At 38.3% G+C, this 20160-nt stretch overlaps 1 protein-coding gene across 1 annotated transcript in view; it reads left to right on the top strand.

Moving 5' to 3' along the window:
- Positions 1-14754, top strand: part of FGD6 (FYVE, RhoGEF and PH domain containing 6) — a 135176-nt gene extending 120422 nt beyond the window's left edge. The window contains exons 16-21 of the mRNA XM_024257514.3: positions 1446-1592; positions 2482-2584; positions 4592-4719; positions 8392-8520; positions 9646-9794; positions 13138-14754. Of these exons, the coding sequence (XP_024113282.2) occupies positions 1446-1592; positions 2482-2584; positions 4592-4719; positions 8392-8520; positions 9646-9794; positions 13138-13174 (693 nt within the window). The 3' untranslated portion in view covers positions 13175-14754. The remainder of the gene's footprint in view (positions 1-1445; positions 1593-2481; positions 2585-4591; positions 4720-8391; positions 8521-9645; positions 9795-13137) is intronic.
- The last annotated feature ends 5406 nt before the right edge of the window (positions 14755-20160 follow it).

Raw genomic sequence — 20160 nt, 5'->3', positions numbered from 1 at the left:
TTTTAAGTTAATTTTGCATTAGAAAATTTTTAGATTGTAGCTGAACTTAGTATTCTGAGCACATGAAAAATATAATAGCCCATATTTCTTTTCTTTTCTTTCTTTTTTTGTTTTTTTGAGACAGAATTTCGCTCTTGTTGCCCAGGCTGGAGTGCAATGGCACAATCTCAGCTCACTGCAACCTCTGCCTCCTGGGTTCAAGTGGTTCTCCTGCCTCAGCCTCCCTAGCAGCTGGGATAGGCATGCGCCACCACGCCTGGCTAATTTTGTATTTTTAGTAGAGATGGGGTTTCACCATGTTGGCCAGGCTGGTCTCAAACTCCTGACCTCAGGTTTTCCGCCTGCCTCGGCCTTCCAAAGTGCTGAGATTACAGGCGTGAGCCACTGTGCTTGGCCAATAGCCCATATTTCTTTTTTTTTTTTTTTTTTTTTTTTTTTTTGAGACGGAGTCTTGCTCTGTCGCTAGGCTGGAGTGCAGTGGTGCGATCTCGGCTCACTGCAACCTCTGCCTCCCGGATTCAAGTGATTCTCCTGCCTCAGCCTCCCGAGTAGCTGGGACTACAGGCACGTGCCACCATGACCAGCTAATTTTTGTTTTTTTTTTTTTTTTTTTTTGAGACAGAGTTTTGCTCTTATTGCCCAGGCTAGAGTGCAATGGCACAATCTCGGCTCACCACAACCTCCGCCTCCCAGGTTCAAGCAATTCTCCTGCTTCAGTCTCCCGAGTAGCTGGGATTACAGGCATGCGCCACCATGCTAATTTTTGTATTTTTAGTAGAGACAGGGTTTCTCCATGTTGCTCAGGCTGGTCTCGAACTCCCAACCTCAGGTGATCCACCCGTCTCGGCCTCCCAAAGTGCTGGTATTACAGGCGTGAGCCACCGTGCCTGGCAATTTTTGTATTTTTAGTAGAGACGGGTTTTCACCATGTTGACCAGGATGGTCTTCATCTCCTGACCTTGTGATCTGCCCACCTTGGCCTCTCAAAGTGCTGGGATTACAGGCATGAGCCACCATGCCCAGCCAATAGCCCATATTTTATCCCCATCTTTTTTGTTTGTTTGTTTTTTGAGACGGAGTCCCACTCTGTTGCCCAGGCTGGAGTGTGGTGGCGCAATCTCAGCTCATTGCAACCTCCGCCTCCCAGGTTCAAGTAATTCTCCTGCCTCAGCCTCCTGAGTAGCTGGGATCACAGGCACCTGCCACCACACCCGGCTAATTTTTGTATTTTTAGTAGAGACAGGGTTTCACTATGTTGGCCAGGCTGGTCGCAAACTCCGTGCCTCATGTGATCTGCCCGACTCGGCCTCCCAAAATGCTGGGATTACAGGCATGAGCTGCCGCGCCTGACCTTCATCCCCATCTTGGTAGTGTGAGATGTCACTGCTGAATAAAAAGGCAGGCAGTGTGCATGGAGATAATCAGAAGTTGTTCTTCTTCCGCAGGCAGACTCAGAAAATAAAGAGGAAGTTAGTCCTCTTGGATCGAAGGCTCCCATCTGGATTCCTGATACCAGAGCCACAATGTGTATGATCTGCACAAGCGAATTTACTCTCACCTGGAGACGACACCACTGCCGGGCCTGTGGAAAGGTTGGCGATGATAACACCCATCTCCATTGTGGTCTTTACTGTCTCCAGGCTGTACATAGTGAGGAAGCATATTTCCCCTCATAAACCATTATAGTTCAAGAATAACAATAACAATTATTATTATTATGTTAATGGTAGAAAACATGAATGGTGTTTAAATATTTAGGGACAGGGGCAATCTTCTTAGTGAACTTCCACTCTCCTATTTCAGAGTTACATTAGAACATCAGTAATAAATAACTGATTCAAAAACAAAATCTAACAAATCCACAATTAAACAGGCCCTCACATTTACAGCTATTATTTAAACTGCATCTCTCTAGTACTAAGTATCCATAGTATTCAGTAGGGGAAATGTTCAGTGTTGAAGTTATCTCTAGTGATGTTTCTAAGCCTTCATGATCTCGTTAGTAAAATGGGTATAGAAACAGTGACATCAGAGAGTTACTCTAAAGATTAAATGAGGTTGTATTTAGAGAGCATTTAGTATGGAGCCCAAAAACTTGAGATAGAGGTGTAGAGACGTGGTCGTTGCTGCAGCAGTGATGATTACGACGATGACAGTGCTGGTGATCAGTATACCTCACAGGCTTTTTTGCATGTCAGGTACTGTTTTAAGCATTTTGCATATATTAACTCCTTTATTATTTTCTGTAGTCAGCCCTCTGTAAGTAATCATCTGTGGCCCCTTCATCTTTCAAGTGTGGTACTATGCATTAGTTCACTATATGCCTGAACTCCATAGAGTTATTATTGAGACGAAGTGAGACTCAGTGACTCTGAAACTGTTTTGAAAAGTGGATAGCACTATAAATTGTAACATACTTTATGGTTTAGAAACACAAGTTATTCTAATGAAATTAATGAAATAATTCCAATGTGTTTTCAGATTGTATGCCAAGCTTGTTCATCTAATAAGTATGGCTTAGATTACCTGAAAAATCAACCAGCAAGAGTATGTGAACATTGTTTCCAAGAACTGCAGAAATTAGGTAATATATAAGTAAAGATTTAACCAAAAATTCCTTTATTCCCCAGATGCTTTCAAAAAACCTTCTGAGAGAAACACCTTCGGTACATTAGCAGTATGATTGTTGATACTTATCTCCAAATTTGTAGTAAGCTTTCTTAATTCATATTTTGTTGTAATTCTGGGAGAGGTTGGGCTGAAATTTGGTTTCAGTCTGTGTAAAAGGTTTTGCTAAGAAAACTGTAGAAATGTAATTACAGGGTAAAACACTTAAAACAGTAAAAGGGAACTTTAATTTTCAAGTAATTTTGAACTCTATAGTTTCACACAATAGCGTGCTCATTACAAATCATTTTATCTATGTGTAAAGTAATTCTCTTTACTTAGGTGGCACTTCATTAGCTTAATTCTAGTCAGTTAATCTGATTTAGTGAGATCTTAATGTACATCTGAATGTGCAGCTTTTTGACCAAACACAAAAATGACACTTCCTATTTCCCTGCTCATTATTTGCAGGTATCCTCCAGTAAAATGAATGCAGCTTAGCAGGACTGCTCAGGTCTATGTTTTGGGAAGAGATTTTTAGTTAAATTCCTGAAACCTGTAGGATCTAAATTTTATTTATATATATTTTTTGAGATGGGGTCTTGCACTGTTGCCCAGGTTGGAGTGCAGTGACACAATATGCAACCTCTGCCTCTCGGATTCAAGCGATTCTCCTACCTCAGCCTCCTGAGTAGCTGGGATTACAGGCACGCGTGACCACGCCAGGCTAATTTTTGTATTTTAGTAGAGACGGGGGTCTCACCATGTTGGCCAAGCTGGTCTCGAACTCCTGACCTCAAATGATCCACCCGCCTCAGCCTCCCAAAGTGCTGGGATTACAGGCATAAGCCACCGCGCCTGGCCAGGATCTAAATTTTTAAAAGTCTGTTCTTCATTTCCCTGAAGGATAGCTTTTCATTAGCAAGGAGGAATTTCTAAGTGCATGACATGATATTTCAGAGTCCACATATTTCTAGATGAATAATTTATTATTGTTTGTGTACATTTTCCAAGAAGACCCATCCATCTCTTCCTTTATGTTCCTCTCTTTAGTCTGGGTATATGGTATAAGCTGCAAACATTCAAAATTCGTCTTTGAATTCTCCTTCCTCATCACCTATACCCATTTGGTCAGTAACGCTTGTCAATTTTATCATCAAAAATCTTTGTCTTGATTTCTCCATCCCAGCCCTAATAAGGCCTTCGTTATCTCTCATCTAGACAACTATAATAATTTCCTAACAAGTTTTCTTGCTGTGAGTCCTTTCTCCTTAGTACTGCCGGATATAATCTATTTTTCCAAATTTAATCTGCCCATGTCACTCCCCAGCCTAAAACATATAAACAACAGTCCAGTTTCCTTCAAACCAGCCCCTTTTTTTAAATCTGGCCTCATTATTCTCCAGATAGATGATTTAATTTCATACATCTCTGCCTTTGCTCATGCTGACCTCTTAGCGCACAGTGTTCCTCCTGCTTGTTCTAACCTGGCAAATTCCTACTTACTCCTTCATGGCCAACTTTTATCTTATCATCTTCTCAGCTTTCCCTGAACCCTCGGCAATCAGAATTCATTACTTCTTATCCGTGTCCGATAGCCCCCTTTTTTAAACTGCTTTGTTCATTGTAGCTCGTCTACTATCTAGACACTTAACAATACCAGGGTTCTCTGGGGTTTACGTCAGTAGGGAAGGTTTTTTGGATTTTTTTTTAAGTTGGTAAGTATAGTCACATGTTTCATAATTCTAAAGACACACAAGAGTAATCCTTTCACATAAAGTTCAAAAAGTATAAAACCATAGATAGTAGAAAGTCTTCCCTCCACTCAACTCCCAGCCATCCATTGTCCTTTTCCAGGAGTTATCAATGTTGTTTCTTAGTGTCCTTCCATGGATATTTTATGCAACAGTGTTTATGGATTTGATTGAAATTGAATTGCAAAATGCTGAGCATTGCCTACATAAGCGTGCCTGATTTGTTCTAGATCACCAGCACTCCCCTAGGATTGGATCTCCTGGAAATCACAAATCTCCTTCAAGTGCCTTATCATCAGTCTTACATAGCATTCCATCAGGGAGGAAACAGAAAAAAATCCCAGCTGCTCTCAAAGAAGTAAGTGTTTCCATTAAACTTGCGATGTGATAGAGGCTGAATTATTCATATGCATATAATACACCGTTTTTCTTTCATAAAGGAAGATGTCATTTCCCACAACTATTAAGTCATGAATTTTAATACTGATGATGGATGTGGCTGATGCCTCACAATCTTGCTTGGTCTTCCGTCTGAACTAAGTCATTTAGAAAATGGCTATTGAAAGGTTTAGAGAACATTCAATAGCAGTGATAGCAAGTAAAGATAAGTTGGACACACATGAATTTTTAAAAATGACTTTGAGCAAGATCCTTGCCATAGGGAAGAAGTCCACAGAATATTTTGGGCATTTTGTTAGCATTTACTGATCTGCACGGTTTATTTGTAGGCATTGGTTGGTTATACACAGCTGATATCACTGATAGTAGGTTGTCTTTCCTTTAAACTTCCTTTAAAAGAAAACTTTAAATAGTGATAATAGCCTGTATACTTAGACCTGCTAATGGTGTAATCCACAGACATTGTTGATATCCTATCCCAGTTCCTCAAATTTAGGTGTCAAAGAACAAACAGCATTGCCATTTTGGCTACTCCGTTATGATCAGTTTATTAATGAGGTCCACCTGTGCTAGTTTTGTGGCCAGCAGGGTAGTTTTTAATTTGTTTCTCTTGCTTTTTTACTGAGGAGGTGTTCTAGCATACATAGTGGAAGGAAAGAACTCTAAAAATTTGATCAAGATATGTTTCTTATGTAAAGTTACGAGTATATTCCCAGTTGAAACACAATGTTTTAGAGGTTCATGGAAATTATAGCACATATCCATACTTTTGTTTCTTGTTATGTCTGAATAATATTTCATTGTTTGTGTATACCACAGTTTATCCACCCATCTCTTGTTGAATATTGGGTTGTTTCCACCTTTTGGCTATTACGAATTATGCTGATAGAAATATTCATGTGCAAATTTCTGTGTGGCCATATGTTTTCATTTATCTTGGTATATACCCAGAAGTAGAATTGCTTGCTCATATGGTAATTCTATGTTTAACTTTTTGAGGAACTGGGAAGTTGTGTTCTTATTCTAGTAATGTTTAAAATATTTTTAGAAACTCCTCTTTTTAGAATTACATTTAGAGCTTCAGTACTCTCAGTAATGGCAGACTACATCTTTTGAGTTGGATTTTTTTTTAACTTCAATTACTTTTGGGGTACTTGTGGGTTTTGGTTACATGGATGAGTTGTATAATGGTAAAGTCTAAGATTTTAGTGCACCCATCACCTGAGCAGTATACAGTGTACCCAATATGTAGTTTTACAGTCCCTCACCCCTACAACCCTGATTTATTTTGTAAATTATCAAATCATTGGAAGACATGTTTTGTGGATCAGTTAGGTGATTAAGTTGTGAACACCAGTTTTATCTTTAAAAATATAGGTCTAGTCATGGCTATTCAGTATTATGGTTGATCTTCTTGTGTGGCTACTAACTGATCCTAAATTGGTATAAAGAAGAAATGTGATATATTTTGAGCAACACTAATAACAACTTAGATAAGAACATAGTAGGATTCCAATGTAACTATATTTTAAGCAAAATCTCATTTGAATGTTAAACGTTCTAGTTGGATTTATTTCCTCTTTTTTTTCACTGAGATAGGAAACAATTCTAGTTTTTTTAAAAAATAACTTGGTAGTCTTTATAAGGATGTATTTATACTGTTGCTTAACAAATATTTCTAATTTAATGTTAGATCTTAAATTTCCCACTAAACAATATATAATTATTTTCATGAAATTTACAAGAAATTAATATAATTAAATATACACTTTTAAAATTCACAGAACGGACATGTATTAGTTTTCCATTTCTGCATAATAAATTACTACAAACTTAGCAGCTTAAAACAACATACATTTATTATCTCCAGAGTCCAGGCATGGGTTAGCTGGGACTCTGCAGGGTTATAATCAAAGTTTTGGCAAGTAATGAGTTCTCATCTGGAGGCTCATCTGGGGAAGGGTCTGCTTCCAAACTCATTCACGTTGTTGACAGAATTCATTTCCTTGTACTTGCAAGACTGGGGGCCTTGGCTTCTTACTAGCTTTTGGCTGGAGGTCCTCAGCTCCTTGCCATGTGGGCCTCTCAACATTGCTACTTAGTTGTTCAAAGCCAGCAAGGAAGAAAGTTTCTAGAGTGTCTCCTAACAAGACAAGGCCATATATAAGGAAGCTTGATCATGGGAGTGACATCCTATCACCCTCACCAAATTCTTAGTTAGAAGCAAGTCATAGGTCCTGTCCACACTCAAGGGGAGGAGAGTGTACAACAGTGTGACTCTCTACAGCAAGGGTCATGGGAAGCCACCTTAAGCATATGCCTGCCATACCATTACTAAGGTAGATCCTAAACATTTTTTTATACGTCTACTCCTCCTACACTTTTAAAAACACAACTTTGAATGAGCATTATTAGAATCAATAGGCCAGGCACGATGGCTCATACCTGTAATCCCAGCACTTTGGGAGGCCAAGGCAGGCAAATCACCACCAACCTGGCCAACATGGCGAAACCCTGTCTCTACTAAAAATACAAAAATTAGCTGGACATGGTGGTGCACGCCTGTAATCCCAGCTACTCGGGAGGCTGGGGCATGAAAAGTGCTTGGACCCAGGAGGTGGAGGTTGCAGTGAGCTGAGATTGTGCCACTGCACTCTAGCCTGGGTGACAAGAGTGAGACTGTCTTTAAAAAAAAAAAGGCCGGGTGCGGTGGCTCACGCCTGTAATCCCAGCACTTTGGGAGGCCAAGGAGGGTGGATCACGAGGTCAGGAGATCGAGACCATCCTGGCTAACACGGTGAAACCCTGTCTCTACTAAAAAAATACAAAGAAAAAATAGCCAGGCATGGTGGCAGGCGCCTGTAGTCCCAGCTACTCGGGAGGCTGAGGCAGGAGAATGGCATGAACCCAGGAGGTGCAGCTTGCAGAGAGCTGAGATCGGGCCACTGCACTCCAGCCTGGGTGACAGAGCAAGACTCAGTCTCAAAACAAAAAATCAATCAATAAAAGCTTACTGTCTTTTTGAGTAGAGATGAAAACATTTTCAACTTTTTATGAAGTAAAAATTAGCCTCTTTTCTTTCTGACTATAATTTGGGAAGCAAAGATTGATTCTTAAAATGAGCTACCTTAATAGTAGAATTTTCTGTTTATTATTCTGTTTGTATGGTTTTTAGAAGTCCAAAAAGATTTTTAGGACTTCTGTTTTTCCTAAAAAACAGAATTAAAGGTTCAAATAATTTTCCCTGATGCCCCAAAATAAGAGCAATAAAAAACAAATCCCCAAGTCCCCAAATCTAGCTTTTAGAAAAGCATTTTAGTCTTCTGGAAGTATTTTTCTTCACCTGCAAACCCAGAAAACACAGATGAACCCACAAAGAAACATACGCAAACACATGCAGGCACAGTTAAACCAAGTAAAATTCTATAATTGCCTCTAACATGGTTGTCTTCTTTTTTATGCTCATGTTAATAGGAGAGTTCAATTTGTATAGTAGCACTTTGAAAATATATTTCATTCTGAAACATTCTATCATTACAGTTATTGCTTTCAGCACCTATTGGTTGCAAATAATTTTGCTGTTAAAATTTGTCTGAAAACCATTAAACTTTGTATGGGGTTTCTTATCTAGGTATCAGCAAACACAGAGGATTCTTCTATGAGTGGCTATTTGTACAGATCAAAGGGCAATAAAAAACCCTGGAAACACTTTTGGTTTGTCATAAAAAATAAAGTACTATATACATATGCTGCAAGTGAGGTAAGATCTGAAATCTAAAGATGAGTAATTTGGGGTTTTGTAATGCCAATTGCAAGTAATTACAATATTTTAAAAATCCATTTGTTTTACATATGATTTTTTGCTTTGCTTTTGGATGGGGGAGGTGTTGTTGCTGTTATTTTTATGTGAACAGTGTTCTTGCTTTGTACCTGGAGAGCTCTTTCTCAAATGTGTTAGGAATTTTCCATATTATTAAAAATGCAATTTTTGTGTGTGTCGTGTGACTACTAATTACTTTACTAAAGGCAGAGCTGCCCCCAGGCGCATTGGCGCCTGGGGATTACACCTGTAATCCCAGCACTTTGGGAGGCTGAGTGGGGGTGGATCTCCTGAGGTCAGGAGTTTGAGACTAGCCTGGCCAACATGGTGAAACCCCGTCTCTACTAAAAATACAAATATTAGTGGAGTGCCTGTAATCCCAGACACTTGGGAGGGTGAAGCAGGAGAATTGCTTGAACCTGGAAGGCAGAGGTTGCAGTGAGCCGAGATCGCGCCATTGCACTCCAGCCTGGGCAACAGACTGTCTCAAAAAAAAAAAGCAGAGCTGTGTTTCTTTCTGCTAAGCTCTCTTGAGTGATACTCCCTTTACCGTCATCCTTAGATTGCATTGATCTGACAGCAGCATATATAAGATAGGCTTTTTTGGATTATAAACAATTCTAGCAGTTTACTCTAATTCTGTCCTTTTCTCCTACCTGATCACCCTGTGTTCCACCATCCTATGAAAACACTGCTCTAGGGTCCACACTTTTCCTTAGTGGGATCCAGGTAAATAGCCTACCTTTCTGAGCTGTTTTCTGCATCCATAAAATGAAAGTAATATAATCACGTGCCTTCCTTGGTTTAGTGAGGATGTTGTGAAATTCAGTAAATGTGAACATGTCAAAAATTGTGTGCCACAGTGCCTGGCATATAGGATACCTAGGGAGGGAGTGGCTCAATGAGTATTACTGAATAAATGAGAAGTGAGTAAGTTGTTAGAATTATCATTACCTTATATGTGAATAATTGAAATTAAATCAGAGGTATGTAGATCAAGAGTTTTCAAATCTGAATTTTGTCTCAATCTAAAAACTTTTCTCCATTTGTATGTTTTTAAATTAGGACGTGGCCGCTTTGGAGAGTCAGCCTTTATTAGGATTCACTGTTATTCAAGTTAAAGATGAGAATTCAGAGTCTAAAGTATTTCAGTTACTGCACAAAAACATGTTATTTTATGTATTCAAAGCAGAGGATGCTCATTCGGCTCAGAAGTAAGTAATCTGGCCATATTTTTCTTTAATTCTTGAGATTTCAGTTTTTTAATGGTTGCTTATAAAATGACCTACTTTAAGGCATGGGTACAACTCAAAATTTAAATCAGAGATTCTAATTAGAAAGATTTAACATATTATTCAAATTCTTCAGAATTGTTTTAAAGACAAGGCAGGGGTATCTAGAATATTTTCAGGAGGTAGAGGGGAAAAGAAAATAGGTAGTCCTATACAAAGTATTTTATCTACACATGATCTCAGAGGAAGCAGCGTGATGCTGCTCTGCTGAAAGGAAGGAAAGCTAAGGCATTTGACCTCTCCTTCTATGAGGGTAAGAATCTTCCCTTGAAACATTCCAGGACTTTGGCAATCCAGCGATTCATTTGTGCCATGGAACAGCAGGAGTTTAAACAGCTGCTCACTAACTTCTTTGGGGAAAAGGTCAAACACATTAAGAGACTCCCATGCTGTTCCCAGTGACTGAGTAGAAGAAAATGGCTATCAGTTTAGATGGCAAAGGCTGAAACAGTCTCTTCAGAATTCCGGCAAGAATCTTTACTTAGATGTTTTCAGTTTGCTTAACATAGAGATGCATATCTACCTCTGTGAAATTAGGTCTCTTTTGAACAAAATAGTTCATCATCTCTCTTTCATTTGATTTTTACTTTGGCTTCACAAAAGAATACATTTTTGTTTTCAGGAAGAGGTGTTCATGTGTTCTCCACAAGCTTAAAAGTGCATGAAAATAAAAAAGAATGCTTTGAGTAAGCAAAGCTTTTAGTTTCTTAAGACAGTTAAGATTAATGTACCAGAATTGCACACATCCCTGAATACCAGCCAGGCACAATGTTACACACACTCTATAAGACTGGTTTTTCAGTCTATTTTAGGATATCCAACAGTATATAGCTATTCTTCCAAATATTTTCCTTTGGCTACTGGAGAATATTTTTAAATTATGTCACTTAACCATCATTTCTATAAAAATTATTTAGACAAAATAGTAATTGCCCTAATATTCTGTCAGATATTAGCTTTCTTGCAATTTTCATCTGTATTCATCAAACTGAAAAAAAGTACTGCTTTTCAATATATGTCATCTTTTGCTTATATCACTGAGTTGACAAGATAGAAATGCCACCAAGACAGAATTACATGTAGTTGGGTAAAGGAAATCAGCTTACTTGTAATTTAGAATCGACCCAGGCTAAATTATAAATTTCTTTTTATTAATATCATATGGATTGCTTTTTGAAGTACATGACAGAATATTAAAATGTATTAATTTTAGTGGAAAAAAAGCCTTGCTATGGCAGTATAACTATGCTATTTATGTTCAATATTAAATTTTTGAAAATTCCTTAAAATTTGAACTCAATCTGTTATAGGTTGCTTTTACAAAATAATTAAACTGAGTGATTTCAAGTGTTCATAGTTCTCTGGACTCTCTTCTGTACATATATATGAATATATATATGAATATATATATGAATATATATGAATATATATGAATATATATGAATATATATATGAATATATATGAATATATATATGAATATATATGAATATATATATGAATATATATATGAATATATATGAATATATATATGAATATATATATGAATATATATGAATATATATATGAATATATATATGAATATATATGAATATATATATGAATATATATATGAATATATATGAATATATATATGAATATATATATGAATATATATGAATATATATGTATATATGAATATATATATGAATATATATGTGTATACGAATATATATACGTGTATATATACACACAAATATATATACGTGTGTATATTCGTGTATATATATATATACGAATATATGTGTGTGTGTGTATATATATATATATATATATATTTTTTTTTTTAAATAGAGACAGAGTCTCGCAGTGTTGCTCAGGCTGGTCTGAAACTCCTGGGCTCAAGCAGTCCACCTATCTCAGCCTCTCAAAGTGCTGGAATTACAGGTGTGAGCCACCATGCCCAGCCTACATAAAATAATACCGTAAGAAATGATATTTCCATAAGAAAGAAGAAAAAGTTCAGAAGCAATTACATTAGTAGGGAGGAAAAAGACTACTCTCAAGTATCTTCTGAATAATTGCAGCTGTGTATATTGTCAGATAAAACTTTGAGACTAAAGAATTTTGGAAAGACGTCTGTGAAACTTTGAGAAGCTCTTTTTTTTTTTTTTTTTTTGAAACAGAGTCTCGCTCTGTTGCCCAGGCTGGAGTTCAGTGGCACAATCTCAGCTCACTGCAACCTCTGCCTCCTGGGTTCAAGAAATAAGCCTGCCTCAGCCTCCCAAGTAGCTGGGATTACAGGCGCACACCACCACGCCCAGCTATTTTTTGTATGTTAGTAGAGACAGGGTTTCACCATATTGGCCAGGCTGGTCTTGAACTTCTGACCTCAGGTGATCTGCCCAACTCAGCCTCACAAAGTACTGGCATTACAGGCATGAGCCACGGCGCCCAGCCAAGAAGCTCTTATATAGCATGCTAACTTTTGATCAACACTAGATGCCAGATTCCTTTTAATTGCAAATATTGAAACAGGTCTGGACTAGGGGATATACAAGGAAACTCTGATTGCTAGAGTTAAGGTAGGAGGAGACAGGGAGCTAGTGTTCCTAAAAGCACTGAGTCCAAATTCCAGATAAAAAAGAAGTTGTAATAAAGCCTTCACTGACATATCAACTTCCAAAATAAATTAATTGGTAGCATCAAGACTTCATAGAACTTTTATACATGAAATGGTCCCTTCCTTATGCCTATCAGAAATGAGAGGCACACTTTTCAGGCTAAATTTTGGACCAAATTACCAAATACAGGGTAGTTCCATGTATGCAGAAGGCCAATTTGCGGCAAGAAAAGATCTTACTGGCCGGGCACGGTGGCTCACGCCTGTAATCCCAACACTTCGGGAGGCCGAGGCAGGCGGATCACCTGAGGTCGGGAGTTCAAGACCAGCCTGACCAACATGGAAAAACCCCGTCTCTACTAAAAATACAAAATTAGCCAGGCGTGGTGGCACATGCCTGTAATTCCAGCTACTTGGGAGGAATCGCTTGAACCCAGGAAGCAGAGGTTGTGGTGAGCCGAGATAGCACTATTGCACTCCAGCCTGAGCAACGAGAGCAAAACTCTGTCTCAAAAAAAAAAAAAAAAATATATATATATATATATATATCTATCTTACCTGTGTTGTTATGGTAATGAAGACCACAGGCCCAGCTGTCATCTATATGGTGTTCACATGTCAGATGATTAGGTTTTACAAATCTAACCGATTTCTCTTATCAATAGGTGGATAGAAGCATTTCAGGAAGGCACAATATTGTAGCAGTATTGGTTTCATCTCTTCTGTGATTCCAAAGAGGTGGAATTTCATCAGAATGGAGTAAATGCAATTCGAAAATTGTATAAAAATGAACACTGCCAAGATAAAGCCAACCAGACCCTTCATCAAAGAAATTGTTTTGTTAGGTATAAGCAATTTTTAAAAGGTGTTTGTTTTTTCATTTATGTTATTTATTAAAATTTTGATGTTTACTTAATGGTCAGAATTATTTCTGAGACACACTGAATTCTAAAGTACTATTTCTTTAGAGACCACAAAAACTATCTTAATACTGTATACTGTATTAACTATTCGTGACATAGTCCACACTGTTTTCTTACCTTACATTGTAACATTCTTACTGGTGGAAGGTCTTTGTAAGGAAAAAACACATAGCAAGGAGCAAATTTCCACAAAGTGCTTGGTTTAGGAATTGTGATTATTATAAAACTGCTGATGCAAAAAATGCATGTCTTTGAATCAAAAACTTGGGTGAATTTTTGTATCTTTTAGTGGAAAAACATGGCCAGCTTCTACCTCAGTAACTGTGAACTGAAATTTCAGTAAATTATCTAAAGTATTTCTATTGTTAGGTACCTCTTTGGCAGGAGTTAATATTACGTCATCAAAGAATTATAGCAAAGAGATAGAATCTGAATGTTTTAAAACTGTGAGTAAGAATAAAGATGTTTTTATTTGCAGAATACCACAAATAACCAACTCTTTGGGCTTTTAAGTCCAGTCTTTTAAAAAATCTACCACTTCGAAACAAACATAAATGTATCATTTTTTAAAATAGCAAAATATAGCAAGCATTGTTACATAATATTCCCTGCTATTATAAGAGTTCTGAGCCCAAGTCAATGATGGTATTCGTATATATAAGTAATGTTACATTTCCAAAAATACTGTGCATTACAAATGGAACTGGAATTACTATAGCAGAAAAGCACAATTATAAGCCAGTAATAACTGAAATTCTATAGTATTCATTTTCAAAAGGTCTTTTTCTGCCAGTTTGTGATATCCTCCCTCCTAATTTAAAAAAAAAAAAATCCTTTCTCTATAAGCAGCTATCAGCACACCTCCTTAGGAAAGATTTAGATTCATAATTCTGGTGCACTTACTGTTTAACATATGAACTACCTTGTACATAAAATTGTTGATTAGCAGAAGAAAATGAAATAACACTTTGATAAAAGCCATCCCTGATGTTCACAATATACAATTTATTAACTAAGTTTAAACTATAAATTATCTTAACGGCCATGAGTGGTGGCTCACACCTATAATCTCAGCATTTTGGGAGGCCGAGGCTGTTGGATCACCTGAGGTCAGGAGATCGAGACCAGCCTGGCCAATATGGTGAAACCCCATCTCTACTAAAAATACAAGAATTAGCCGGTCGTGGTGGTGCATGGCTGTAGTCCTAGCTATTCAGCAGGCTGAGGCAGGAGAATCGCTTGAACCCAGGAGGCAGAGGTTGCAGTGAGCCGAGATGGTGCCACTGCACTCCAGCCTAGATGACAGAGCAAGACTCCGTCTCAAAAAAAAAAAAAAGAAAAAAAAATTAAACAGCAAGGTTATCCATAGAATATTTCTTTAAAGGATATAAGAATTTCCCTTTCTGCCTCTAAATAAAGGATTTCCTAATTCAGTGCATCCTTAACAGCAACCATGAGGATTACTGAGTGCCTTTCTGGGGCCTTCTGAATGCTGTTTGGTGCAGCACCAGAGTCCCTACTAGATCTAGAGTTGGCTGCTATAGTTTTTTGTGGCTACTTTTTGTCATGCAGTCATTTGAACCTCATACACAATCCTAACATGCCATCCCCTTTCTGTCATAGCAGGTACACTAAAATTTCTTTGTAGGTCAATTTTACATAATCAAGATCACATAAGTAAGGCTTCCATGTTAGAATCGTTGCAGTTTTTAGTGTATTCCTTTTTGGAGGCTAAAGTTATACCTTATAAACTGTTTCTTTCTGTGTCTGGCATTTGGCAAGACAAGTTATTTGGGTTTTCTTTCCCTCCTCTTGAGCTCTCAGCCTTCTGACTACAAGGTTTGGCTTAAGCCTTATAATCTAAAAAATATCAGCCAGGCTATTCTATCTTCTAAGACCTGGCTGAATCATGAACCAGTTCTAAATCTAAAGAGAGTGAGAGAGGGAAGAAATTTGGCACAAACTTACAGTATCTTTAATTACACGTAAAATGCATGTGACTGTATTACCTATTGGCTTAGCCCCATGGAGGGTTTAGAAAAATGTGTAGTCTTTGTGGAAGCTATCCAATTATCCTTCTCCCAAAAAGACGTTTTAAATGTGGAATAGTATTACATTCCCCTGCCCCTTTATGAATCCTTCATAACTTACTAAAGCTGACCAATTGTTGTTTATGTAACCTGGCTCATTCATTGTCAACTAAGAACCTAATTATATGCAATTTATTTTAACAAAACTATAAAAATATATTTTGCTAGTATTTTAGAGGAAAAATGATATTGGGCACAGTCTACAAATGGGGAGACTGTTAAGTAGTATCTAGATTCCAAGGATACTATATTTATTATACAGATATGTGTGCCTGTGCTTCCATCAAACCCTTTTTCAGGTATCTCCTTTTAATTCATAAGGAGGAAAGAGTAGGGCATTTATAAAGCTAAGCTAAAAATGAAGCTAAGCATAATGTAGATGAGACGCCAGGCTGAACCAGGGGAAGGCTGGCATTGTTAGTGTCCCCAACTAGCAGTCCACCTTTATCTGTGGCAGCTATAAATGTACAGGACCCATCAGAGTCCTAATAAAATGAGAGTAATTATCTCTGGCATCATCCACATTTCCGAACCTCTTTCCAATCTCTTTTCCCTTTTTCTGTAATGTACCCAGCATCCCCCTATTGTATTTTGGTTGCCCAAGATGCTTGATTCTTTGAGTGTGTAGTAGCATTTCTTAAAATGAGATCATCAGACCAACCCTTGATTCACATGAAAGCTGTAATGACACAACAAAGAGAAGGCGACAGTTTTAAAGTATAATTGTCAGCCAAATGTGTATTTTATATTTGGTTCATAGAATATATCTAGATGTGGGGAAAGTCTCCTATTTGGTAATTTAGTAAAAATGTAAATGTTATATCACAGCATATGTTGGTATGTTTTGGAGTGTGCTTCCATTGTGCTCAGCTTTTGAAAAGTTTGAGATCCATTTTAGTCAAATGTAGTCAATGGGATTTCCAGAGATACATATTCTGTTTTTCTTAGTGTACCACACACTCCTTGAAGGCAGATACTGTACTTAATATATCACTGTCTTCCATAATACTGCCCTAGGTCTTTCTAGTTTTTAAAAGACCGGGTCTCGCTATGTTTCCCACACTGAACTCAAATGCCTGGGCTCAAGCAATCCTCCCACCTCAGCCTCTGGAGTAGCTGGGACTACAGGGGCATGCACCACCAGGCCTGGCTTCCTAGGAGGGTCTTTAAAGAGAAAATATTTGTTCAATTGAAAACAGGATTCTTGTCATCTACAACTCCAACACAGCCTGAAAATATCCACATTATAACCTGGACCTTAGACCTACTTTCTCCACTATCCTGCAAAGCTACATTTGTAACTACCTATTGGCTATCTATATGAGTCCTCAAGCATCTCAGACTTTACATGAATAAAACTCAACTTCCTTCCCATTCAAATCTGTTTATTTTCTTCTGTAAGAGAAAGATACCATTTGAGACTCCAGAATCTGCCTCTAACTCTCAACAAAACTCTGCAATTGCACTTCTATCCTTTCCATCCTCATTGTCCTGCTGTTATTACATAGGCCCTGGTTCAAGTCCTTGTTACTTGTTCCCATTATTGCAATAACCTCTAATTCCAATGCCATTGTGTGATCCCATTTTAAACACGGCCAGAGCAGTCTTCCAACAACATAGCTCTAATCTAGTTTCATCCTCACTTTTACATGCTTCAGTGGCTTTCCCAGTGACTTGGCGTGGAACACTTCCTCAGTTGCCAAACACTCCAGCTAACTCTGACCCAACCTTCCTTTGTTCACACAGTTTCCTTTTTTTTCCTCATTCACCCATCCGCATCTCTGTTTATCCAAGACTTCTCTGTGATAGCTGACCCTTAGTCTTTCTCTCCCCTATTCCTCCAGACTAGATCCTGTCTCCTTCCTGCAGGCCCCACACAGCCTTCAGTTCATAATCTTTTGTATGATGCTTAGCACCTTCTATCCCTAAGGACAACTTATTCATTTGAGATTTCTGGTAGGGTGCCTTGCATGCAGTGGACACTCAGTATTTGCTGAATTGAATTCTTTCCTATGGATCCCTTCTGATTTTTTTTGAAGTGCCTCTAATACACATATCATTCTAGGGCTTATGCCACTTTTAATGTCATTTTCTAAAGGAAAATCTTATCTGACATTTTCCCTTATAAGAGATAATTGTTTTGAGTAGGGTTTTTTAAAAGATAAAGGTAGTAGGAAATTTTTTTAAAGCCTAAATATCAAATTCCTTTTCCTTTGGGGTTGGGGGAAGGAATGAAGGGGGAGCAACTTGCTCTTTCATATGAGTTGGTCATAGCATGTAAGAACCAATCTTGAAATATCGTTTTTTTTAAATGGCTTATAATGTATTTCTAGAAATACTTTGTACTTAAAATGATAACATTTTGTATCTTTTTGTCCATATAAAGATACTTTATAAATAAAAAAATTAGCATTGTAAATAATGTTAATATGTATTATATTTATACAAAATAAATTTACTATAATATATTTTGTTGGTGTGATTTTTTTTCCCCCTCAAGACAGTCTTGCTCTGTCACCCAGGCTGGAGTGCAGTGGCGCGATCTCAGCTCATTGCAATCTTCACTTTCTGGGTTCAAGAAATTCTCCTGCCTCAGCCTCCTGAGGAGCTGGGATTACAGGCACGAACCACCATGCCCGGCTAATTTTTTTTATTTTTAGTAGAGACGGGATTTCACCATGTTGGCCAGGCTAGTCTCAAACTCCTGACCTCACGTGATCCACCCGCCTCAACCTCCCCAAGTGCTAGGATTACAGGCGTGAACTACTGAGCCTGGCCAGCATCATACATTTAAAGATGAACTTCGGCTAGAGTCACACATTTAAAGATGAACTTCGGCTGGGCGCGGTGGCTCACGCCTGTAATCCCAGCACTTTTGGGAGGCCAAGGCAAGCAGATCACTTGAGGTGGGGAGTTTGAGACCAGCCTGGCCAACATGGTGAAACCCTATCTCTACTAAAAATACAAAAAGCTTAGCCAGACATTGTAGTGTGCGCCTGTAATCCCAGCTACTCGGGACGCTGAGGCACGAGAACCTCTTGAACCCAGGTGGCGGAGGTTGCAGTGAGCTGAGATCATGCCACTGCACTCCAGCCTGGGCAACAGAATGAGACTCCGTCTCAAAAATAAATAAAGATGAACTTCATTTACCTCTTTTCCTGAAGCGTAATTAATGGAAACGCTTCTTCACCTACAAATGATGTTCCTAAAATGGCTTCTACTTCCAAATTTTAACAAGTCAACTTAGTATGACTTAAGTGAATTAATTGGGTGATAAGGGGTAACCACAAGCATCACTACAGGCATACATATTCTCCACCAAGAATAGTGAAGAGGTCTCAGATTGCCTGTATCCATTTGGCCTACAGTGCAGTCGTGCACTGCATAACAATATTTCAGTCAAGGACAGACCGCATATACAATAATGGTTGCATAAGATTATAATCCCCTATTTTTACTGCACTTTTTTTCTTTTTTTTAAAAGGACTTACTGTACTTTTTCTATGTTTATATATATTTAGATACACAAATACCTACCATTATGTTACAACTGCCTACAGTATTCAGTAACAAGCTGTACAGGTTTGTCCTAGGTTTGTGACTTAAGAGCAACAGACTACAACATACAGCCTAGGTGTGTCTAGGCTAGACCATCTAGGTTTGTATAAGTATGCTCTATGATGAGCGTAAAATGATGAAATTGCCTAAGGACTCATTTCTCAGAACGTACCCCTGATGTGACTATACTTTCATAATTTTCAGTTTTGGGACCAGCTTATGGTATTGGCAGGGGGTCTCCCTTAAAACCAAACCAAATGCACAACAAATAATGCTAAAAGGTAGAGGTTGGAAAAAAAAAAAGTCTCACTCTCGCCCAGACTGGAATGCAATGGTGCCAACACTGGACCAGACTCCTGGGCTTAAGCAATTCTCCCACCTCAGCCTCCTCCGTAACTAGGAATACAGGCCTGCACCACCATGCCTTTTTTTTTTCTTTTTTTTTAAGAGAGGGAGTCTCACTATTTGCCCAGGCTGGTCTCAAACTCCTGGCATCAAGCAAGCCTCCTACCTCAGCCTCACAAGGCTCTGGGGGCAGAAGCCACTGTGCTCATCAGAGGTGGATTTTTAATGAGGGATAAAGTATATTTTTACTTGTTAGGGATTGTTTCATGCCTTGATCTCTGTCCGTCTGCCTAGTTCCAGAGAGAAATAACAGAGATGTTCTCATTCCCAGCAAACGTTTGTTTTTCCTTCCTTGGATTTCTGCCCTGAGTTTGTGGCTGCTTTCCTACAGTGCCGACCTAAGCTAGATAAAATAGAAATTTCATGACAAAACAAAGGAGATTAAAAAAAATTAGAAATTTCAAGAATGCTTCAAAATCTAAAGCGCAGAGTACTTTGCACACAGGGCAGTTATCCTGCCACACCTTGCCACTACAGGTGGCCACTGTCATAATGCGATGTTCCACCAATGTCTCTTCATTTCACAATTTGAAAAATTTTTTTGTAGAGGCAGGGTTTTGTTATCTTGCCCAAGCCGGTCTCCAGCTGCTGGCCCCAAGTGATCTTGCCTTGGCCTCCCAGCAGCCACCTGCCTGGCTTTCATTTCATACATCATTATTGACTAGCAGGCATTGTCGTATGTGCTTGGTAATACATCACTGAGCAAAACAGA

This window comes from Pongo abelii, chromosome 10, assembly GCF_028885655.2.
Source record: "Pongo abelii isolate AG06213 chromosome 10, NHGRI_mPonAbe1-v2.0_pri, whole genome shotgun sequence".
Lineage (NCBI taxonomy): Eukaryota > Metazoa > Chordata > Mammalia > Primates > Hominidae > Pongo > Pongo abelii.
Note: the sequence above shows the minus strand (reverse complement) of the source record. Positions and strands in the feature narration are given on the sequence as shown.